This window comes from Thalassophryne amazonica, chromosome 7, assembly GCF_902500255.1.
Source record: "Thalassophryne amazonica chromosome 7, fThaAma1.1, whole genome shotgun sequence".
In the NCBI taxonomy this organism is placed as follows: Eukaryota; Metazoa; Chordata; class Actinopteri; order Batrachoidiformes; family Batrachoididae; genus Thalassophryne; species Thalassophryne amazonica.
This window is the reverse complement of record NC_047109.1, coordinates 14,511,815-14,537,682: the sequence shown is the minus strand read 5'-3', so window position 1 is coordinate 14,537,682 and position 25,868 is coordinate 14,511,815. Positions and strand designations below refer to the sequence as shown.

At 42.0% G+C, this 25,868-nt stretch overlaps 1 protein-coding gene across 1 annotated transcript in view; it reads right to left on the bottom strand.

Annotated features, from left to right (window-relative positions):
• LOC117513646 (dolichyl-diphosphooligosaccharide--protein glycosyltransferase subunit STT3B-like) overlaps positions 1-25,868 on the bottom strand; it is a 123,395-nt gene that overhangs the window by 18,615 nt on the left and 78,912 nt on the right. The window contains exons 3-5 of the mRNA XM_034173878.1: positions 20,847-21,134; positions 16,547-16,612; positions 14,160-14,259 (exon numbers count right to left, since the gene is read on the bottom strand). Of these exons, the coding sequence (XP_034029769.1) occupies positions 14,160-14,259; positions 16,547-16,612; positions 20,847-21,134 (454 nt within the window). The remainder of the gene's footprint in view (positions 1-14,159; positions 14,260-16,546; positions 16,613-20,846; positions 21,135-25,868) is intronic.

Here is a 25,868-nt window from a genome sequence, read left to right as displayed (position 1 = left end):
AAATAGGTCTTGATTAATTTAATTTAATAGTCAATTAATTACTGCAGTTTTACCCTCATCCACATCATCCTCCACAAAGAACCGGCGGGTCTGTAGGACTGATCCGGGACTTCCAGAGGGTGGAAACAATCACCTGTAAATTTTACTCAAACACCAAAAAGCTTCATGGACTTGGAACAGGTTTAAGTCCCTCCAATTATCCACTAACACCTCAGCAACAGAAGGATTCCTACCTTTGACCCTTTTTAAAAATTTTAGCCCAATTTTACCCTCGAACACTAAACCTGCACTAAAAGGATCATCCTCTGAACAGCAAATGCTCTTCAATAAAAGATGGCTGAGGATCTCCGACACACTGCTGCCGCCTCACACAAACGCTCAGTTCCTGATACTGTGGCACCAGAACAAAACCGCGTTTGAACTGAAACCCTGAGCGACATTCAAAGAATGATTCAATCCCGTGGGAGTCAACAGCTCACGCAGGCGACAGGTGGAACCTGAAGAAGGTTTCAAACACACCCTCTGGGATCAGGTTAAAAATGACGACACAACGCCTCAGTAAGAACAAACAACAGCCCCAGACACAGCACCGACGCAGAGACAAAAACATCGCAAACAGCCAATCCAGCAATGTCACCTTATAACTGATGAGAGGAAAACAGAACCTTGAACGTGTGCATCCTTGAAACCGTTCAGCAGTCTGAAGGTTGCAATACAAAAAACAAAAAAATTGCAGTGAGATGACAAGCAGCCCTAGATGAACTGTGCTGAAAGAAAACAGCTAGCGTGAAAGCAGTCTGGAAACCACCTCCACTTTATATCCTGAAAAAACTGATGCTGCAGTTTAAGAATGAGTGAAAAAACAAAACAACAAAAAAAACACTTTACTTCAGAGGAAAAAGAAAATGACCACCGAAGGCTGCAGAGAAGATGTCAGATGTTTAACTCTGTTTGGTTTCTCTACTTTAATTAAAAGAAAATTGTGCAATTTTTAAAGGCAACTTTATACCTCAGACCCAAACGACTACATGTTTTTGTTAATGTTATCAACTTCAGAGAAAGTAGGTCATGGTAGTTGTAGATGACAAAATTCAAAATGTGCAAATACTTTGTTCAATTTGTGCCACAAAGGGGAAAAACAGAAAAAAAAAAAAAAAACTAAAATAAAATCAAAAAGAAAATACAAATGTTTTTGACAGGAACGAAAGAGAATATTCAGTTTGTTATTCTGAAGTTGCTTCAGTGAACAAACAAGTTGGACAATTCAGACAAATTCCAGTTTGCACGTTGAGCTCAGGTTTATTATTTGCTTTCAACTCCAATATGCTGCTGTAAAGAGTTAAAATAATTTCACTGACACCTAAATATTTATGGATAAAGGGTCAGTCTTAATTCATCTCTATACAATAAGTCCTGTGATTGGCATCTGCACAAACTGTCAGTTAGAAATAAATGTAATCCAACAGTGAGACGTGTTTGTCTTCACCTCATTAAGACTCGTCTAAATATTCAGATCACAGCACACCACATCATTATTAAAATGATTGATCGTAATTACAAAAAAATATTAGGTTTGAGTCTGCAAACGTAGCCACATGGGGTGTGCAGCCAGTACATTCCGACTGCCAGTCCCAAGCCCGGATAAATGCATAGGGTTGCGTCAGGAAGGGCATCCACCGTAAAACAAGCCAAAACAACTATGCAGAGTACAAATCAAATTTCCACACTGGATCCATTGAGGCCCAGGTTAACAATGACCGCCACCGGTGCCATTGCCCAACAAGGTGCCAGTGGAAATTGGGCTACTGCTGGGCAAAGAAGAAGAAAAGGAGGAGAACATGTTCAGAGATCGCGAGAGAAGGGTGGAAGTGAGAGTTGGGACGTTGAATGTTGGCAGTATGAGTGGTAAAGGGACAAAGCTGGCTGATATGATGGAGAGGAGAACGGTAGACATATTGTGTGTGCAAGAGACCAAGTGGAAGGGAAATAAGACCAGCAGAACAGATAGATGGTGGGTTCAAGTTGTAGCATGGTGAGAATAGTAAAGGAAATGGTGTTTGTGTCATTTTAAAGGAAGAGTATGTTAAGAGTGTGTTGGAGGTTAAAGGAGTGTGTGACAGGGTGATGCGTGTGAAGTTGGAAATTGAAGGGGTGATGATGACTCATCAGTGCATATGCCCCACAGGTAAGTTGTGAGATGAAGGAGAAAGAAGATTTCTGGAGTGAGTTAGATGAGGTGGTGGACAGTGAACCCTAGCATGAAAGAGTGGTGATAGGAAGACTGTTGTGTGAAATGCAGTGAGCGGTGAGAGAGGCATGGATGGAGGGGAAGCAATTGTGGACAACTGGAAAAGTACTGCAGATGTGGTGAGGGAGACAGCTAGGAAGGTAGTGGGTGTGGCATCTGGACAGTGGAAGGAAGACAAGGAGACTTGCTGGTGGAACGAAGATGTCCAGGAAAGCATAAGGAGAAAGAGGTTGGCAAAAAGAAGAACTGGGATAGTCAGAGAGATGAAGAAAGCAGACAGGAGTACAAGGAGATGCAGTGTAAAGCAAAAAGAGAAGTGACAAAAGCTCAGGAAAAGGCATATACCGAGCTGTACAAGAAGTTAAACACAAAGGAAGGAGAGAAGGACTTGAACTGGTTGGCCAGACAAAGGGACAGAGCGGAAAAGGATCTGCAACAGGTTAGGGTAAAAGAATACAGATGGTAAATGGACTGCATTATATAATGCTTTTCCATCTGCATCAGATACTCAGAGAGCTTTACAATAATACCTCACATTCACCCCGATGTCAGGATGCTGCCATACAAGGTGCACACTGCACAATGGGAGCAACAAGGCGATTAAGGACCATGCCCAAAGGCCCTTAAGCCCCGTTTACAAAGACGGTAAACTCTCCCGGAAGCGTCCCGGCTGAGATTTTGCCCCCTCCGGGCCGTTTTAGGGATCAAACGCCGTAGTTAACGCCGGCACACGGGGGCGTGGTTTTGTCCCGGCTTCATCGGGAATCGTCGAAAACATTATTCAACATGTGGAATAATTCCGGGAGCGTTCCCGGAGAAGTGGCCTGACGACGGAGACAACGCAAACAACGGCGTTTGATACTTTTTAATCGCCATGTCATCCCGCCCCTTCCTGTAGTGCCGCAGTTTACACCGCCGTAATTGGCGGCCGGCGTTGTATCCCTAACCAACGGCGTGTAAAACGGCGATAGAGCCCACATCGGCGTCCTTAAAGGCGTTTTAACCGGCAACAGAGGCAGACAAAACGGCGGCGCTAGCAGACAGTACGCTGTTCTAAACGACACCTCCCGGTTAACGGCGTTCCAAACGGCCGATAGGCGGCGGTCAGTATAAAAACGCTAGCGCGCTGCATGCAGGTCTCTCACTCGCGGCCAGCTCCAGATATTTTTGCAGAGAAGCTCCAGTATACCTCCTAAAATAAAATTGGCAGCGGCAAGGACTTACCAAGAGGTCTGGTTCAGGGGTAGCCCTGTGGTGGAAACGAGCAACACGTTGAGGAGGGGAAAAAGAGAAAAGAAAAGGCTGAGAGGTGAGCTCCCTGTCACTCCCTCCCCCTGCACTGACAGCTGCTTCAGCCTATTATACTCTGGGGGCGGTGCCTATAAGCAAAAGTTCCTGGAGTAACGCAGGATTTGCCTGGATAAATCCAGCGGTACACAGGGCATTATCGGTGGCAGCAGAACACCGCCGTTCTCACGCGCGTCTTAACCTGCGATTGTAAAGGATAGAACTGAGTATTAACCCCCGTCGCCTGACGTGTGTCAAAAGCCATTGCGTCAAAACTCTGCTTTATTCGGCGGATTTAGCAGCGTTTTATCCGCGTATTTGCGGCTAGTACGGCGCTCAAAACGCCGGCGAAATGCTACGCCTCTTTCCACCGCAAAAACAGCCGGAACTACCGCGAACTTCAGTCTACGTACTACCCGCAAACAAAACCGTTTATGTGTAACCTGGGCTTAATTGTTTTTCTAGCCAGGCTAAGATTTGAACCAAGGATCCTCTGGTCTCAAGCCCAATGGTTAACCACTAGACTATCACCTCCCCCAACAAAAGTAAGTAAGTGCTGACAAGTGAGAGAATGTGTAATGTGCTGAGAAGTGAAGGAAATATTTTGAGGAGATGATGAATGAAGAAAATGAGAAAGAGAAAAGGCTGGACGATGTGGACAGAATAAATCAGGAAATGCAAGGGATTAGTAAGGATGAAGTGAGAACATCTATGAAGAGGATGAAGAGTGGAAAGGCAGGTGGTCCAGATGACATTCCAGTGGAGACATGGAAATGTTTAGGAGAGATGACAGTGGGGTTTCTAACCAGACCGTTGGAAAGTGAGAGGATGAAGAGTGGAGACAAAGTGTGCTGGTTCCTATTTTTAAGAACAAGGGAGATGTGTAGAGCTGCAGTAACAACAAAGGCACAAAGTTGATCAGCCACAGCATGACGTTATGGGAAAGAGTAGTAGAAGTTAGGCTTAGAAAACTGGTGAAGATCTGTGAGCAGCAACAGTTTCATGTCAAGAAAGATCATTACAGATGCAGTGTTTGCTCTGAGAATACTGATGGAGAAGTACAGAGAAGGTCAGAAGGAGTTACATTGTGTGTTTGTGGATTCAGAGAAAGCTTATGACAGGGTGCTAAGAGATGAGTTGTGGTATTACATGAGGAAGTCTGGAGTGGCAGAGAAGTATGTGAGAGTAATGCAGGATATGTACAAGGACAGTGTGACTGCGGTGAGATGTGTCATAGAAATGACAGATTCATTCAAGGTGGAGGTGGGATTACACCAAGGATCAGCTGAGTCCTTTCTTATTCACGTTGGTGATGGACAGGTTGACGGATGAGACCAGACAGGAGTCTCCATGGCCTATGATGCTTGCAGATGACATTGTGATCTGTTGTCAGACGAGAGAGCAAGTTGAATCTAGCCTGGAAATGTGGAGATACACTGGAGAGCCAGGGAATGAAAGTCAGTCAAAGCAAGACTGAGTACATGTGTATGAATGAGATGGAGCCCAATAGAATAGTGCGGTTACAAGGAGTAGAACTGTTGAAAGTAGATGACTTTAAAAACTTGAGGTTATCTGTCCAAAGTAATGGAGAGTGTGGTAGAGAGGTGAAGAAGAGTGCAGGCAGGGTGGAGTGGGTGGCTGCAAAGAAAACCTGCACCCTCTCAGCTCTTTCTGGAATGAGTTTGAGACCTCTGGCTTAGAGACAGTGGCACTAACAAAAAGACAGGAGGAAGAGCTGGAGGTGGCAGAACTGAAGATGTTGCGATTCTCTTTGAGAGTGATGAGGATGGACAGGATTAGGAATGAACATAGAGGGACAGCTCAGGTCGGATGGTTAGTAGACAAAGTCAGAGGTGAGACTGAGATGGTTTAGACATGTGCAGAGGAGGAACCCAAGGTATATAGGGAGAAGGATGCTGAGGATGGAGCCACCAGGCAGGAGGAGAAAAGGGAGGGCAGGGAGGTTTATGGATGTGCTGAGGGAGGACATGCAGATGGTTGGTGTGACAGAGGAAGATTCAGAGGACAGGGTGAAACAAACGATTGGTCTGCTGTGGCGACCCCTAACAGGAACAGCCAAAAGAAGAAGAATTAGGTTTGAGTCTGCACTTTGTTTTACAGATGCACAAACGATATCCAGATGATATAGCCCCAATTGTTCCCTGTGCTGGAATTAACAAAATGTTAAGGGAATCGCCGATGACAAAGGAGAAACCCCAACAAAATAAATACTCTTGCATTTAATGATCAATCTCAACTAGGGATGGGTATTGATAAGATTTTATCGATATCGATGCCATTATCGATTCTGCTTATCAATCCAATTCCTTATCGATACCTCTTGTGAATTTTGAACTAAAAGTAGGCATTACAGGTTTTCCATGTATTTCATTGAGTCTTAAAGTAAATAAATATGAAATTGGTCACTGTATCCTTGATCTCTGGACATAAATAAAAATAAAACGGTGTTTCGCTTTGAAGTTATTAATTCCGACTGGACTCTATCGTTTTAATTTGACTCGGCAGAGAGACGCGCAGCGTTTGGAGTTGTGTGAACAGAACAGAGGACGATTCTCGTTTCTTTCTCGCAACAAGACAAGAGTCCCAGTTGATAACTTTAATCCGCACAAAAGTGACTTGATTGACATATTCAGGGATGAAAGTGGTGAAAAAAAAAACTGAAACCCAAAATTATATATATGCATGTATGTATTTATGTATGTTCATTGTTAGTTGGTTTTATATTTTCTGTTGTGTTTTTATTCAGGTTCATTTGTCTCTTTCTCTAAAATTGTATATAATCATTAGATTAGTTATTATTACTATTATTGTTGTGTTTGCTATTATTATTAATATATAAACAAAAATAAATTTAAAAAATATTACAATTTGTAATACGAGGTCTATTAGAAAAGTATCCGACCTTATTTTTTTCAAAAACCATATGGATTTGAATCACGTGTGATTACATCAGACATGCTTGAACCCTCGTGGGCATGCGAGAGTTTTTTCACGCCTGTCGGTTACGTCATTCGCCTGTGGGCAGTCTTTGAGTGAGGAGTCGCCCACCCTCTCGTCGTTTTTTCATTGTTTAGGAATGGCTCAGAGACTGCTGCTTTGTTTGATCAAAATTTTTTCAAAATTGTAAGGCACAACTGAGTGGACACCATTCGATAAATTCAGCTGGTTTTCGGTAAAAATTTTAACGGCTGATGAGAGATTTTGGTCTGGTAGAGTCGCCGTAAGGACGGCCCATGGCGCCTGACGGCGATCTGCGCTTCAAGGCGGCAGCGTCTCACCATTTCAAGTTGAAAACTTCCACATTTCAGGCTCTGTTGATCCAGGAAGTCGTCAGAGAACAGAGAACTTTCAGAAGAAGTCGGCATGAGGAGTTTATTCGGACATTCCATTGTTAACAGACATTTTGTAATGAAAGAATGTGTGGGCAGAGTCGCATGTCGGGCCGGACCCGACCGCGGGGGGTCGCGATAGGAAAGACACCTCCGTTGGAAACCTTAACGGGCAAGTTGGAACATGCCCAACTGTTAAACAATTTCTCAGTTACTCACTTGTTGAAAGCCATCAAAAGCCACCTGAATTTTACAAATTGTTTTCAACACGGAGGTGTTTTTCCTGTCGCGGCGCACACAGATTTGCCGAGTCGTCACGGAAACGACTCGGCAAATTTGCGCGCACGTCTTTCATTAAAAAATGTCCTTAAACAGTGGAATGTCCGCATAAAGTCCTCATGCCGGCCTATTCTGAATCTTCTCTGTTCTCTCACGACGTCCTGGGTGAATTAAGCCTTAAATTAGGATGTTTTCAGGTCGAAACAGGCCGACGACGGCGCCTGGAAGTGCTGCAGGACGTCCCGCTCCGTGGGAAGTCCTTACACCGACAGAAACACCCCATAATCTCTCATCAGCCGTTAAACTTTTCACCGAAAACCAGCTTAATTTCTCGAATAGTGTCCACTCGGATATTCCTCACAGGTCCAGAAAAAAATTTGATAAAGCAACGCGCGCCGTCTCGAGCAGCGTGTGAAACAAAGGAATTCAGCCGAGAGGGCGCGACCACATCTCACTCAAGGCCTGCCCACAGGGAAATGACGTCACCGACACACGTGAAAAAACTCACGCATGCGCATGAGGGTTCAAGCATGATTGGTGTAATCGCACGTCATTCAAATCCATATAGTTAAAAAAATAAAAGGCTCAGTTTATTATCTAATAGACCACGTACATTTGACTCTTTTACAACAACAAACACTTGACAGCTGCAACTGCTTAATACAACTTTAACAATGACAATGCCATAGACATGCTAACGTGTTAGCATTGGTCCTGTTTTTAAGTTATAAAATACATCTATCAACTGTTTCAGAAGACCATAACAGGTCGGTTTAACATAAAAAAGGTAAATAATACTCACAGCCATATGCTCTTTAGGGTTTTAGTGGGGGGAAAGCGAAAGAAAGAAATTCAACAGAGCAATGATCGAAGCACTGTTTCAATCTGCCAATCACTGCTTCGATTGGTTCAAGGTTCAAAGCAAAGCCGTGCTGCAGAAAAGTTGATTACAGACCCGCTGCAGGGTCTGTAATCAATGTAGAGAAATTATAATTTTCCTGACAAACACCCCCAAAAACAACGGCCACTCTGAAAGACCAATAAGGGAATCGTTAAGTAAAAAGGTTATTGATGTCGGTGGATTGAACCATTTCTTAACGATACCCGAAAGGAACCGGTTCTCGATACCCATCCCTAATCGTGACTGAAATTATGTCCATTTTATGGCACAAATACACTATGTAGCATGCTAGCATCTACGCAAAATGTCATGTGCTTTTGTCTTATGTATTTTGTTGCTGTAAAACACCCACCCTGATGAAAAATAAATGACAGCTGGTTGCTTTGCTTCCATCTCTTGTACCTAATATGACAAAGGGATGATGGGAATCCCAGCCACGCTTGACTCAGCATTGTAAACAATGCCATCAAAGTGCCCTCTATTGATGCACTACATAATGACTCCATTTTCAACAGCCAAAGTGATTTTCTGCATTGTGTATTCAACATAATTAAAGTTTTATTGGCAAAAATTATGTTGATACAGGTATGTTTGTAAAATGCTCATATCAGCCAATCTCATCAGCCAACTGAGCTCTTGGTCAGCCTCTACACAGGAGTAAGGCCTCTCTACACATTACCCAAAATCTATGAGCAAGTCCACTGGCAACAGCTGTCAGGACAAAACTGTCATGGGAAGAAACCCCAAGCAGACCAGACTGTGGGGTGACCACCTGCTCCGGACAAACTAACAAATAAAGACACTCAGATGAGGATTCATCAACGCGGCAGCGTGCAGTACGGAGGAACAGCTGCTGGATTCTGCTGCAGAGACAAACTTTTCATGAGATAATGAAATTCAGACTGCGTTTCCTCATGTATCTGTCTTACTGCCCAGGGAAGACAGAAGACGGTGGAGTCATTTTGGTTTGGGGTTACAGCTAGACAGCAGATCACAGACAAGACACCAAATCACCCGACAAGTTATGCATCGCGGGTCACCACAAGTTATTTCAGCTCACGGTCGACTGACTGCGGCTGCTGCAGGCAGATTGTACTGTGTTGGGCTTCAGAAGAGGAGGGGGAGACAAAAGAGACCAGCGAGCAGGCGAGGAAGATGGGAGAATCAGCTCGGCACTAAATTATTCATTTTGCCACTGAAGCTACAGGAGGACATCTGATGGCAAGCTTCAGCTTTATTGTGCCACTGTCACAGAGTACGGACGGGAGGAGGTAGGGAGGTGATGGTCTAGTGGTTAAGGTGTTGGGCTTGAGACCAGAAGATCCTCGGTTCAAATCCCCGCCTGACTGGAAAAATCACTAAGGGCCCTTGGGCAAGGTCTTTAATCCCCTTTCACTCTGGTGTGTAGTGAGCGCCTTCTATGGCAGCACCCTGACAACGGAATGTGAGGCATAATTGTAAAGCACTTTGAGCGTCTGATGCAGATGGAAAAGCGCTATATAAATGCAGTCCATTTACCATCGACTGGGATGTGAGTTACTGGGCCTTCTGTTTTTACACCACAGAAATGAAAAATTTTCACAAATATTTTACACTGAAGATGAAACAATTCAACCTGAAGTGGTTCAACGCCACATGAGGCTGACCATAAATATATATAAATATATTGCTATATAATATATGCTATATAAATAGAGTACATTTACCAGATATTATACAAATAATGAATGTTTATGAGTTCAATGGTACGAATACGAGGTCTATTAGAAAACTAACCGGCAGTTTTATATATATATATATATAAAAAAAAAAACTATATGGATTTGAATCACGTGCGATTACGCCAGACATGCTTGAACCCTCGTGCGCATGCGTGAGTTTTTTCACGCGTGTCGGTGACGTCATTCACCTGTGGGCAGGCTTTGAGTGAGCACTGGTCCAGCCCTCTCGGCTGAAATCCTTTGTCTGAGATGCTGCTGGAGACGGCGCGCGTTGCTTTATCAAAATTTTTTCAGGACCTGTGAGGGATATCCGAGTGGACACTATTCGAGAAATTCAGTTGGTTTTCGGTGAAAAGTTTAACGGCTGATGAGAGATTGTGGAGTTTCTTTCGCTTTAAGGACAGCTCACAAAGTGGATCGGCGCGGCGCTGTTGGAGGTGGTGTCCGTCTGGCTGTTTCGAGCTGAAAGCATCCTAATTTAAGGCTCTGTTCACCCAAGTTGTCGTCAGAGAACAGAGAAGTTTCAGAAGAAGTCGGCATGAGGAGTTTATGCAGACATTCCACTGTTATAGGAAATTTTGTAATGAAAGAATGTGTGGGCAAATTCGCCGAATCGGTTCTGTGACGACGACGCAAATCCATCTGCGCCGCGACAGGAAAAACACCTCCGTGTTGAAAACCATTTGTAAAATTCAGGCGGCTTTTGATGGCTTTCAACAAGTGAGTATCTGAGAAATTGTTTAACAGCTGGGCATGTTCCAACTTGTCCGTTAAGGTTTCCAATGGAGGTGTTTTTCCTGTCGCGACCCCCCGCGGTCGGGTCCGGCTCGACATGCGAATCTGCCCGCACGTTCTCTCATTACAAAATCTCCTTTAACAGTGGAATGTCCGCATAAACTCCTCATGCCGACCTCTTCTAAAACTTCTGTTCTCTGACGACGACCTGGGTGAACAGAGCCTGAAATGTGGAAGTTTTCAGCTTGAAACAGCGAGACGACGACGCCTCGGAGCGCAGATCGCCGTCAGGCACCGTGGGCCGTCCTTAAAGCGACACTAACAGACCAAAATCTCTCATCAGCCGTTTTTCACCAAATTTTCACCGACAACCAGCTGAATTTATCGAATGGTGTCCACTCAGTTGTGCCTTACAGTTTTTGAATTTTTTTTTTATCAAACAAAGCAGCAGTCTCTGAGCCATTCCTAAACAATGAAAAAAATGACGAGAGGGTGGGCCACTCCTCACTCAAAGACTGCCCACAGGCAAATGACGTAACTGACAGGCGTGAAAAAACTCCCGCATGCCCACGAGGGTTCAAGCATGTCTGATGTAATCACACGTGATTCAAATCCATATGGTTTTTGAAAAAAATAATAAGGTCGGTTACTTTTCTAACAGACCTCGTATTTCATGAGGTGAAAGCTGGAACATACCATTCAATGAGGCGAATTAAGTATTCGTTCCATTGAAAGAATATAAAAACATTCATTATTTGTTTTATGTAACGGCTAAAACAGATCCTTGTCATTTGATATTTTATCAATTTATAAACAGAAAAGGGACTTACATTTTGGTGTTCCACTGCTGCTCAAGTCCAAATTGTGATATGGAGTCCAGTGATGCTGTGCATTAACTTTGGACTTCCATTAAAAACAAACAAAAAAAAGACACTGTGTAGTTCCTCAGTCCAGCCAAAAATCACATCAGTGTTTCATGTGAACAGGTCTTCATGCATCCAGACGGCTTACAGTGGAGTGGATATTGTGTGTGTGTGTGTGTGTGTGTGTGTGTGTGAGCATCTGTTAGCTCAATCAAATCATTGTGTCGTTGTCCCCCGCGCGCAAACACGCAACCGGCTCGGTCAACTGTGTATGTCCTCAGTGCAGCGAAAAAAATATGTCAGAAGTAAGTCCAGCTTTTCTCTTTTCCTGCTAACAGCCTCCAGACAGAACAGTGGATTTGTTTTGTGTGTGTATATATGTGTGTCTTACAAGCTGTGTCTTTTAGCTCAATCAAATTATGTCTCGGGAGAGTCGCACACGCATGCAACCTGGTCAATGCTTGTGCGTACATGTACTACCAAAAAGACTGTGTACATCCTCGGTGCAGCGCCAAAAATAAAATAAAATAAAATAATCATGTCAGAAATTAGTCCTGCTTTTCTTTCTTTCTCTCTGCTAACAAGCCTTCAGACTGCACAGTGGATTTGTTTTGTGTGTGTGCGTGCCCATGGAACCGGAAGCAGATGGAACCAAATTTGGACTCTAAATGCAACACAAATGGGATGAATTAATCCATGTCATGTGACATACAAAGCACCACTCAAATGACAAGGATCCACTCAGCTGTTACATAAAGGACACCAACAACATCCAATTTTCCAAAGACAGGAACATTTAATGTGCAAATTCGGGATTAAAGGTTGCTAAAAGGATGCCAGCAGAACTGACAAATCAAGGCCTTCTACTTTTTTTTTTGGCCAAAAGTTTGATTTGTTTTGGTCTACAAAGTTGTACAGGACAATAATGATGCATCAATCTACTTAAGTAACGAGTATGTGATTAAAGTACAACTAGAGGGCAAAGTTTTTTATAGTTCAGTCCTCTGAATTTTGCTCTCAATATGCACCAGAATAATGACTTTAACATCACAGAATCAACAAAACTTTCTCCCTCAGACCCCCAACTTGGATAAAATCTATCAGTAGTAAAGCAGTATGAAAAATGTCTTGTACTTTCTAAAGGACTAACACCTGACCTGAGTGGTTTAGAATTTTATGTTCCTCTTCTGTAGCCCCTTTGTCCCTGGACCTGTACGACCTTGAACAGAGGAACTAAAATATAAAATACCTGGCAACTCAAAGTCAGTAGTGATAGTTCCTGAACAAACCAGGGTCCATTTCCTGATAGTTCATGGGCCGAGCAGGTTGTCTGCATCATGATCAAGGTGCCCAAACGACACAATCCAGCCTCAGTATACCACGACTGACAGAAATGTATGGTGGTCATCCTGAGTTAGTAAAGTCAGGTGGGTGTCAATGAAGGATCAATAATTTAATACACTCCAATCATGTTGAAAAGTATACCACACCATTTGTCTGATCAAAAGGTATAGTTTGGATTATTTGCGATGACAAAGGTCAGGAAGGTCAACCATCCCTTAGTTATGCTGCTATAGACGTAGACTGCTGGGGGGTTCCCATGATGCACTGAGTGTTTCTTTCTCTTTTTGCTCTGTATGCACCACTCTGCATTTAATCATTAGTGATCGATCTCTGCTCGCCTCCACAGCATGTCTTTTTCCTGGTTCTCTCCCTCAGCCCCAACCAGTCCCAGCAGAAGACTGCCCCTCCCTGAGCCTGGTTCTGCTGGAGGTTTCTTCCTGTTAAAAGGGAGTTTTTCCTTCCCACTGTAGCCAAGTGCTTGCTCACAGGGGGTCGTTTTGTCCGTTGGGGTTTTACATAATTATTGTATGGCCTTGCCTTACAATATAAAGCGCCTTGGGGCAACTGTTTGTTGTGATTTGGCGCTATATAAAAAAAATTGATTGATTGATTGAATTTCAGTTTGCACAGGGTTCAAAAGATAAAGTTGTTCCAAAAAGTTGCTTTGGTAAAAAGTGATGCAAATTATTATTATTAATAACAATTATTATTCCATTTATTAATCATGTTAGATCAACCAATAATTTTCTAAACATTTTTCTAAAATTGTAGTAACTAACTTTTGACTCCTGTACACACTGATGGTCCCATCACCATATTCGCTGGTTTTACCCCGTAACATTCGGTTACAGATAGTAGTACATCCTATACCTATTTGGAAACTTTATGATTAGACAATGTGTTATACTTTTTAATATGACTGGAACATTTTTATTTTTTTCTGATTCTTGTGCAATCGTTCATTAATCACTACCTGGCAATAGGTATCACACTGGGACGTTGGCCATGGCATACCGAGGCTGGGTTTTAAGTGTCTGTCCACCTGAAGTTGTACCAATTAGGTCGAACTTGGCTTTGGGCTGCTGCATTATGAGTACACAGAGAACTTTCAGTGAGAAAGCACCTGATTGGACCAGGATGTACAGTTTCCACGTTGTGAACCTTCAGAGACACCGTCTCCTGTTTGGTCCATTTAAAATATTGCCGTTTTAACTTGACACCACTCCTGTACGGGTCCGTTGTATCAATTGCCATATATGTGGCAAGACTGGCGTATCGTGCAAACTCAGGCGTTTGTGTGTTTACTGTGGAATTCTAACCCTTTGCATCCAAGATGTACTTGAGTGGAGTGCCAACGTTAAGTCGCACGCAGCCTTGAAATAAAATTAAATCAGCATTGAAGTGGTTGTGAACGCGTGGGCTGAACCTCACCTATGTAGACTCTGCGACTGAAGCGCTGCATGAGCAGCAGCACAAACACGTGCAGAGGGATCAGGTTGATGATGAAGACGTAACCTCCCCAGGCTGAAACCTGCTCCCCGCCCACACACACACCCACACACACACACACAAAACAAAGACATCATTAGGGCAATTATTTTCTTTGTCAGTGACACTCATTAGCATCATTAAAAGGTGGGGGGGCTAACACCTTAGCTCACACCGTCATTGCACCTCATTATGGGATTTTAGTTCCTGCTGGAAGTCGGTGATGTTCTCATCAGTCCTGTAACCAGTCCTAATGTCCCTGCAGGCAGTAATGAGTCGGGCAGTAATAAGCAGGAGGAACAAAGCTGCACCTGAGAGCTGTGAAGTGATTCTGAGCCGCAGTATCTCCATGCCCAGTCACATCAACGCCCCAAACAATTAATGCTGAAAAATCCAGAGAATCAGGTCCAACTTTTGTGCAGAGACAACAGCAGAGAGTTTGACGTGTTCTGGCCCACTGGAAAGACAGGCAAGGGGCGGGGCCCGCCTACAGCGTGCATGAGGCAGAAAGTACACTGCTGCCGTTGGAAAGTTCTCAAATTCTGATGTCTCTCCAGTTCCACATTTTCTTTGGTGAAATGGCTGTTCTTCACTTTCCCATGAATTTTTACAGTTCTGCACCAGTTGCATACTAAAAAAAATACATCAATGATAGACTGCAGAAACAAATCGAAACAGATGGTTTCTTAAAAAGAAAAATCCTCCATCAGCTAAGACTGCTGACAGTGTGACTCCGTTTGTCAGACGTCAAACCAGCATCCACCTGGATGCTGGTTCATATTCTGATGTTTAAAGGATTGGTGAACGTTGGCATTACTGCATTTGTCTGCTTTTGCGCTTGTCTTAAAGTCAATGTGAGCAGCGCACTTTGTTTCCCTTTTTACTTATGACAGTTGACTTCCCGTAGGGTGGCCCAGAAGTGCAAATCAATCAAACTTTATTTCAGACACTATTGGTCCATATAAAAATTAAAATTCTAAAAAAAACACAACAGACAATATATATATAAATATAGAGTACATAGTCTTTGAACACTATAGTCCATACAGACACATTCTCCAGTGTCTCCAATAACAAGAGGTGTATCTGATGCTGCTCTTTTGTGGCATTATTAAAACAAGAATTATTTCATTTTTGGAGTCCTCCAGTCACAATAAAAACTTGTAAACAAGATTTCTGATCACAGCATTTAGAGTAGGAACATTATTTTGCACAAACAACTGGCTGGCACTAGTCCAATGAGGGACCTTCAACAGGGTCCGTAGTGCATCATTATATGCCACTTGTAACTTCTGCATCTTGGCCTTACTATAACTGCACCCCAAGTGGGCAGTATACAGTGGTGTACAGTAGGCTTTAAACAAAGCAACTTTAACAAGATCTGAACATGTGGAATTTACGTGCCACCATGTTGGCTTGTGCATACACTTTACAATACTGTCTCTGTATATCATCGTCATCACATAGGTCATTTTTAATAATATGACCAAGATATTTGACCTTGTCCACAACAGTTAATACATTATCGGACAGTGTGAAGAGGGGAAATGCCTTTGTTCTATCCTCCTTTGTCCTAACAACCATTACCTCAGTCTTTTTTGGGTTAAACTTAATGTGAAATTGTTGACCATATTCTGTGCAAACTGAGCAATATGATGCAAAATACAACATTTCTAAAACATGAACATTTCAGAAACATTATTTCCAGTGCTCATCTGAGCACCTTGCATGGCACCACAGTGACCGTGTGTTTGTGGGTGTGCATGCTTGTGCACAGGAATAGGTCAATGTGAGGCATCACTGTAAAGTTTTTTTTTGAGTATTTGCATCAGATGGAAAACCTCTGGACAAATGCAGGCCATAAGTACTTCCACTAAGGATATAATGTTTGATTCTTTATGTGGGCATGAAAAGTGTCCACATAGTAATCTTTGTTTGTTTCCTCCACAAGAACATTTCCAAGTCAGTGAACATGTGCTGGATTTAATGTCTACCAACTACTGAGAAATACATACAGTATGGTACTCTACAAGTCTGTCTGGAGTAGGTAACAAGGATGCCCGTGAGGGAAGCCACTAAGACAGCTCTGTAGGAAATACAGGCATCTGTGGCTGTGACTGGAGAAACTGTGCATAGTGCAACTTCTGTGTGTTGCATCACCAGTCACAGCTTCATGTTACAACAGAAGACAGATTTAAATACAATAAAACAACAAAAATCTAGGCTCCAACCTCCCACGTGCTTTCTGGCAAACTGTAGCTGAGATGTCATATTTTTAATAAAATTCTCTTGCTCACACACACACGGAAATCATTCATGTGTTTCCTCACCATGTAAAAATAAGAAAGGCAGCATCCGATGGTCCAGAAGACTGATCCGGTCTTCACAGACTTCACCTGCAGTTTACACAACAGAGCAGGAAAGTGTTGGTGCCAGAGATGAATGAAGACAAATCTCACAGCGTCTGTGTTCCAATTCATTTTGTTTCCCTGGTGGAACTGAGCTGCTGTGGTTTCAACAACAGGGCCAACTGAATTATTCATAATGTAACTATTTAATGACCTGCACAGAGCTGAGCACCATGTCTTTACATTTCCCATCATGCTATGCTAACGAGGGATTAACGAGGCTAACGAGCCCTGATGTATCAAAAGTGGTGCTGGGAGGTGCAGAGGAACAGCGGAGCGAGCGCGGCTGATTTCTGCTCGGACATAACTGCTAAAATCTTCAGCGACGCACAAGAAATGTTTTTATTTTAGCAGATAATCACAAAATATATCTGAAAGTCGTGAATATGAGCGCTCAAAGAACAGACCATCTTATTTTTAGCCCAATTACATTCAAACTGAGAATCAATCAATCAATCAATCAATTTTTTTATATAGCGCAAAATCACAACAAACAGTTGCCCCAAGGCGCTTTATATTGTAAGGCAAGGCCATACAATAATTATGTAAAACCCCAACGGTCAAAACGACCCCCTGTGAGCAAGCACTTGGCTACAGTGGGAAGGAAAAACTCCCTTTTAACAGGAAGAAACCTCCAGCAGAACCAGGCTCAGGGAGGGGCAGTCTTCTGCTGGGACTGGTTGGGGCTGAGGGAGAGAACCAGGAAAAAGACATGCTGTGGAAGAGAGCAGAGATCAATCACTAATGATTAAATGCAGAGTGGTGCATACAGAGCAAAAAGAGAAAGAAACACTCAGTGCATCATGCGAACCCCCCAGCAGTCTAAGTCTATAGCAGCATAACTAAGGGATGGTTCAGGGTCACCTGATCCAGCCCTAACTATAAGCTTTAGCAAAAAGGAAAGTTTTAAGCCTAATCTTAAAAGTAGAGAGGGTGTCTGTCTCCCTGATCTGAATTGGGAGCTGGTTCCACAGGAGAGGAGCCTGAAAGCTGAAGGCTCTGCCTCCCATTCTACTCTTACAAACTCTAGGAACTACAAGTAAGCCTGCAGTCAGAGCGAAGCGCTCTATTGGGGTGATATGGTACTACGAGGTCCCTAAGATAAGATGGGACCTGATTATTCAAAACCTTATAAGTAAGAAGAAGAATTTTAAATTCTATTCTAGAATTAACAGGAAGCCAATGAAGAGAGGCCAATATGGGTGAGATATGCTCTCTCCTTCTAGTCCCCGTCAGTACTCTAGCTGCAGCATTTTGAATTAACTGAAGGCTTTTTAGGGAACTTTTAGGACAACTTGATAATAATGAATTACAATAGTCCAGCCTAGAGGAAATAAATGCATGAATTAGTTTTTCAGCATCACTCGGAGACAAGACCTTTCTGATTTTAGAGATATTGCGTAAATGCAAAAAAGCAGTCCTACATATTTGTTTAACATGCGCTTTGAATGACATATCCTGATCAAAAATGACTCCAAGATTTCTCACAGTATTACTAGAGGTCAGGGTAATGCCATCCACAGTAAGGATCTGGTTAGACACCATGTTTCTAAGATTTGTGGGGCCAAGTACAATAACTTCAGTTTTATCTGAGTTTAAAAGCAGGAAATTAGAGGTCATCCATGTCTTTATGTCTGTAAGACAATCCTGCAGTTTAGCTAATTGGTGTGTGTCCTCTGGCTTCATGGATAGATAAAGCTGGGTATCATCTGCGTAACAATGAAAATTTAAGCAATACCGTCTAATAATACTGCCTAAGGGAAGCATGTATAAAGTGAATAAAATTGGTCCTAGCAAAGAACCTTGTGGAACTCCATAATTAACTTTAGTCTGTGAAGAAGATTCCCCATTTACATGAACAAATTGTAATCTATTAGACAAATATGATTCAAACCAGCGCAGCGCAGTGCCTTTAATACCTATGGCATGCTCTAATCTCTGTAATAAAATTTTATGGTCAACAGTATCAAAAGCAGCACTGAGGTCTAACAGAACAAGCACAGAGATGAGTCCACTGTCCGAGCCCATAAGAAGATCATTTGTAACCTTCACTAATGCTGTTTCTGTACTATGATGAATTCTAAAACCTGACTGAAACTCTTCAAATAGACCATTCCTCTGCAGATGATCAGTTAGCTGTTTTACAACTACCCTTTCAAGAATTTTTGAGAGAAAAGGAAGGTTGGAGATTGGCCTATAATTAGCTAAGATAGCTGGGTCAAGTGATGGCATTTTAAGTAATGGTTTAATTACTGACACCTTAAAAGCCTGTGGTACATAGCCAACTAACAAAGATAGATTGATCATATTTAAGATCGAAGCATTAAATAATGGTAGGGCTTCCTTGAGCAGCCTGGTAGGAATGGGGTCTAATAAACATGTTGATGGTTTGGATGAAGTAACTAATGAAAATAACTCAGACAGAACAATCGGAGAGAAAGAGTCTAACCAAATACCGGCATCACTGAAAGCAGCCAAAGATAACGATACGTCTTTGGGATGGTTATGAGTAATTTTTTCTCTAATAGTTAAAATTTTGTTAGCAAAGAAAGTCATGAAGTCATTACTAGTTAAAGTTAATGGAATACTCAGCTCAATAGAGCTCTGACTCTTTGTCAGCCTGGCTACAGTGCTGAAAAGAAACCTGGGGTTGTTCTTATTTTCTTCAATTAGTGATGAGTAGAAAGATGTCCTAGCTTTACGGAGGGCTTTTTTATAGAGCAACAGACTCTTTTTCCAGGCTAAGTGAAGATCTTCTAAATTAGTGAGACGCCATTTCCTCTCCAACTTACGGGTTATCTGCTTTAAGCTACAAGTTTGTGAGTTATACCACGGAGTCAGGCACTTCTGATTTAAAGCTCTCTTTTTTAGAGGAGCTACAGCATCCAAAGTTGTCTTCAATGAGGATGTAAAACTATTGACGAGATACTCTATCTCACTTACAGAGTTTAGGTAGCTACTCTGCACTGTGTTGGTATATGGCATTAGAGAACATAAAGAAGGAATCATATCCTTAAACCTAGTTACAGCGCAGAATAACTTCAATAACTTTGAGCAGTGCCTTGATTTATTCCTCTAAACACCAAAACCTGCCAGCTGGTTTAAAAGGCACATTTTCTCAAAAATAAATACATGATCAAAACTACACCATTTATCAGCGCCACAAACTGTAACAATACAAATTAGTCAGGTTTTATAATTTCATGCAGTCCCTGAAGTAACCAGATGCACCTACAGGAAGAATAATCTGTGGAGATTCCATTTAGTGCCAAATGGAACAATTTTTATCAAGTTAAAACAAATTCATAAACTTCCACTGTGTTCAGTAGCATCTTGCTCACTGACAGTCATTTCAGTGCAGTCTGTGAGACATTTACAGACACAAATACTGAAGGTTAAACAATTTGGGGGGAGATCAGATCGCCATGTGCTTTGCTGTCAAATGGCAAATTCTGGTGATGTTATTTTGATCCTTATCAGAGTCAAATTACCCAACAGCGTACTCACAAGATGAGACATGGCCAAACATCTGGTTTACGGCGGCGGGATTAAACAAGAGGACAAATTCACTTGTAAGTCCATACTCACTCTAAATGTCTGGACCAGGCCCGGTGTTACTGACCGAACGGTCCCCTCTAAAAATTGGCCTGTCCTGCCTTCACTACGCACGCGTCCGAGACAGACCGAGTCTCACTCTCTACACCCAAAGCGATCAAAGGGAATAATGTGGTTATTAACCATCAAATGACAAATTAAAACCTCTTAAATCATTCTAAAGTCAGTTTTAAGCAGAAACGAGGTGATAATCGCCACATTTTGCTACTGATGCTCTGAAATGACAGCACGTCAGTCTCAGACGTGCTGCTGTGGCGCTCCGATCGCTCCCCCATCTTTTATTATGAAATAATGCTGAATTCATGTGTAAATGATGTTGTACAAAAACTTCAGATAACTTTCGCTGAGACAGATGATGACTAAGTGCAGTTTGAATCAGAACGAGGTGATAATCGGTCAATTGCTGTTGATGCTCCGAAAAGGCACATGTGCAGTGAAGGCAGTGATTTTTAGGGGCAACCGTTCAGTCAGTGACACTGGTATCGGACCACAAACACTTATTATAAATGTTCTTCTGGTTCTAAATGTTCCTTTAAAACATCTAAAGCTTCTCTAATGATTATATGGTAAACCTGAGATGACTGTGTGATGCGGAGTGAAGCTGTACCCAGAGGAAGTAGGTGAACTGCAGAGCAAAGATGGCGATGCCTTCATTGTCGAAGGAGCCAGCCACCGAGCGTGAAATGTATCCGGGGACAATGGCGATGAAGCAGGCTGCCAGTAGTCCCGCCCCCTGGTTCCACAACTCTCTCGTGAGCAAGAAGGTGGAAATGGAGGTCAGGCCACTGAAGACGGGTGCAAGAAACACGCACACATCCCGAATGTGCACAGTGATGTTCAGTAGGTTGAGCACATAGTGGATGAGTCCGGCGGTTACCATCAAGCCCGGGTACACCTGGAAGACGGAAAAGAACGGGAAACACTTCATGCAGCCATTTAAAAGGACTCAACTTAACAGCAGATAAAGTAAAACTGTTCACAATAACTCAGTAGTTTACTGACTAGATTCACCTTATTGCCATTAGACAAGTACACAAACAATGAAATGCAGCTGGAAATTCAACAGAAATACAAGTTAGCAAAAATTAGATTTGAATGCCATGTCATTACTGTTGAACTATTCATGCTAGATGCATGAAATTTTCAGAAGTTCTCACATACTAGATGTCTTGAACTATTATCAAAGAAGATCCTAGGTTGCATATTTATCAGTTTATAGCTTGCTGAAAACTAAGAAAAAAAAGAGAAAGAAAATAATAATAGTTTGTACTTTGGAGCCGTTTGGCCCTCTGTGTTTCCACACTGAAGCACATCAGATTTCAAATATTGGGATTTTCATGTTATCGTACTATTTTGGTGATTAAGTATTTTTGTAAGAGAAATGTTTCTGATTTATAAGGCAGTTAAAAAAAAAAATCATTTCACACCTGTATTTCAAAGGCATATTGCTCATGTACTATAAGTTCTTTCAAAAAAAAAAAAAACCCCAAAAAGGATTATACCACTGGAAAGATGACGTCTTCATTAATATATTGTCAAAATATGAAAGTGGCATCTTGAACCAAAACTATATTTATTAGTGGATCAAATATGCCATGTTTCACCATAAACAGAAATAAAATACAATCACAAATGGATGTGGTCTTCATTCCACAGAGTAACTACGTGAACTGTGTTAAATAATCACTGAAACATTTAACACAACCCTCGTCTCTGACTGCATGGATGGGAATCTAGATTTTATCCATACTGATGCCATTATCAATTCTGATGATCGGTCCAGTTCTTCATCAATACCTGATAAATTCCCTGTGGATAAAAATGTAGATCCACAGGTTTTCAGTTGAGGTTTGTGTCATAGCATTGCAATGAATTGAAAAACACGGTGGGTAGGTACGGCTCAGCAGGGCTGCCTTCTAGATAACACCAGCCACAATCGAACACAAATTTTGAAAGGAAAAACATCGACTGTGTATACGTAAATGAAGGTTCCGATCTGTTCCCACAAGTGTTATGCTCCAAGATGCAGATGGTCCTCCGGACCATAGCTCAACCAGCTGCATAAATCAATATTCCCCCTCGTGTTCGGCATTCCAGCTGTTCATTTCTGCTTTAACAAGCAAAACCAGCAGCTACAACTAACTTTCCTTTTTTTTTTAAATGCATGCAAACCAGAGGAGGTGTCATGAGCTCGATATTAGCTCTTAAATGGATTTCAGTGTGGCAACTGCAGACTAGTTAACGCCAGTAATCACATTAAAATCAGATCTCCCAGAAAACTGTAGATGTTAATGCCAGGTGAGGCTTGTATGCAGAGTAATATATTTTCCAGAGTATAAGTCGCATTTTTGTTTTTTGTGTACTAGTTTGGGAGGTCCTGTGACCCATAGTTCGTTGGAACTTATATATCGAAAAGGACTAATAACAAGCCAAGTGGCCTCTGTGTACGTGCTTGCATGCATGCATGCATGCATGCATATCAGGGTACTCACCAACATTATAAGAGTGTAACGGCCCGTTACGCTGCTGCATGAAATAATTATGCTGCAGTTGGGCCATTACACTGTTTCCAAGGGTGTGTAATGAGAAAATGATCAATTCTGATGATCACAAATGATCATTTCTGATCATCAGAAATGATTACCATTACTGATTTTGGATCCGCAACAGGACCAAAAATCAACCTACAGAAATTATCTTTTTCCCCCCCATCTACCTCAGTCAAATCCATTTAATGATGTCAATCACGACTCACTTTTCTGCTGATTAAAGTCGTTACCAGACTATCGTCTGTTATTGTGGGCAAGAAAATAAAATCGTCCACCATTTCACACCAGTTTTTTTTTGTTTTTTTTTCCAGTTCCTCATGACATGCCTTTTCCATGGGACAGCGCACAAAGGTTCTCTGGTGTGGATCATTGCGCGTATGGGAAATGTTCTTGGGAGATAAGTTGTCATACAGCCACTAAAGTTCTTCTGCAGTGTGCCGCACACCGAGTGCTGGGGGGAAAGTTCTGCAGCTGCTAAAGTTCTCCTGCAATGTGCATTGCACTGAGTGCTGGGGGAAAATTCTCTTACAGCTGATAAAGTTCTCCTGCAGTGTGCCGAGTGGTGCAGGATAGGGGAGACGGGCCAGCTTCTCCCACTAGATTTTTAAATTTAAAAACACAACAGAAAATATAAAACCAATTAACAACATAAATAAATAAATAGATATAGAGATAAATAAGTGTTTCCTGTGAACACCTAGTGACTCTTACACCTCCACTTCATCCCTGATTTATTTAAGTTTAATGACAATTTATTTTGGTCAAACCATATTTTCAATTTGTTCATTTCTTCAGTGATTACCTCCAGAACTATCTGCCAAGCTAGAAAACTGCTGCATCCGAGTAAGAGCAGAATACTACTGGAATGAATCTGAATAAGGAAAGTTGGGTTTTTTCCTCACCAAAATGGATTCTGCACTCACTGCAGTTTATTGTCTGGACTAGTCCCAGATTGCATTTCAGAGCTTCAAGAATTCAAACATTTTTATGTGAGAGGTGTTGGGGGGTAATTTTGGGTTACAGCTTTTTTTGTTTTTCACCGCATTCATCCCTGAATGTCAATCATGAGTCACTTTTGTGAGGATTAAAGTCACTAACTGGGACTCCTGTCTTGTTGTGAGAAAGAAACGAGAATCGTCCTCCATTCTGTTCACACAGCTGCAAACGCTGCGCAGCTCTCTGCCGAGTCAAATTAGAATGATAGAGTCCAGTTGGAATTAACTTCAAAGTGAAACGCCGTTTAAATCAATTGACACTTCTTTCCAAATGTTGTAATACAAACAAACTGCAATCGATCAAAACATTTTTTTCCCCTCTCAAAATGAGACGTCCTGTGCTGACATGCAGCAGCCGGCTGAGCTCAGCTCAGAGGTACGGAGAGACATTCATGACAAATTGTTTGAAAGGAAATGCTTTAGACAAAAACTACAGATTTTATTTTGTTTTTATTTATGTCCAGAGATCAAGGATACAGTGACCAATATCATATTTATTTACTTTAAGATTCAATAAAATACATAGAAAACATGTAACACCTACTTTTAGTACACAGAATATTCACAAGAGGTATCAATAAGGGAATCGATAAGGAATCGGATCGATAAGCAGAATCAATAATGGCATCGATAGATAAACTTATCAATACCCATCCCTAGGACTCACACACCATTCTAAATCATTATAGAAACTTTGCATAATTTATTACCACCCTTGAAAAATGTCAGCTACCTATTTTATAAACACTACCCAATCTGCAGGCTGTGGAACAGTAAATACTGGAACACAAACTTGGTTTGGTAAGCTCATTGACCCTCGACCTTACACAGGTGAATGCAATCATGAGAAAGGGTATTTAAGGTGGCCATTTGCACATGTTTCCCCTCTTTACATCTCTTATAATGATTGGCAAAATGGGAGCCTCTAAACAACTCTCAAATGACCTGAAAACAAAGATTGTTCAACATCATGGTTTAGGGGGAGGATATGAAAAGGTCATTCATCACTCATCTTCAACCGCTTATCCAAGATCGGGTCGCGGGGCAACAGCTCGAGCGGGGGACCTCACACTTCCCTCTCCCGTGCCACACTGACTACGTCTGACTGGGGGATCCCAAGGTGTTCCTAGGCCAGTGTGGATACAAAAAGCTATCTCAGAGATTTCAGCTCTCAGTTTCCACTGTGAGGAACATAGTGAGGAAATGGAAGACCACAGGCACAGTACTAGTTAAGGCCCGAAGTGGCAGGCCAAGAAAAATCTCAGATAAGCTGAAGTGAATTTTGGTGAGAACAGTCAGTCAACCCGCAGACCTGCTCCAAAGACCTACAACATGATCTTGCTGCAGATAGTGTCTGTGCATCATTCAACTATACAGCGCACTTTGCACAAAGAGATGCTGTATGAAGCTGTAATGCAGAGGAAGCCTTTTCTGCATACACGCCACAAACAGTCGCTTGAGGTATGCTAAAGCACATTTGGACAAGCCAGCTTCATTTTGGAATAAGGTGCTGTGGGACTGATGAAACTAAAACTGAGTTATTTGGACATAAAGGACGGTATACATGTCTGAAAAAGAACACAGCATTCCAAGAAAAACACTTGCTGCCTACAATAAAAATTGGAGGTGGTTCCATCATGCTGTGGGGCTGTGTGGCCAGTGCAGGTACTGGGAATCTTGTTAAAGTTGAGGGTCACATGGATTGAGGGTCACACAAAATCTACTAAGGCATTCATGCAGAGGAACAAGTACAATGTTCTGGAATGGCCATCTCAGTCCCCAGACCTGAATATTATTGACAATATGTGGTGTGATTTTAAGCGAGCTGTCCATGGTCAGAAACCAACAAACCTGACTGAACTGGAGATGTTTTGTAAAGAAGAATGGTCCAAAATACCTTCAATCAGAATCCAGACTCTCACTGGAAGCTATAGGAAGCATTTAGAGGCTGTTATTTCTGCAAAAAGAGGATCTACTAAATACTGATGCATTTTTTTCTGTTGGGTGCCCAAATTTATGCACCTGCCTAATTTTGTTTGAAGAATTACTGCATTTTCTGTAAATCCTATAAACTTCATTTCACTT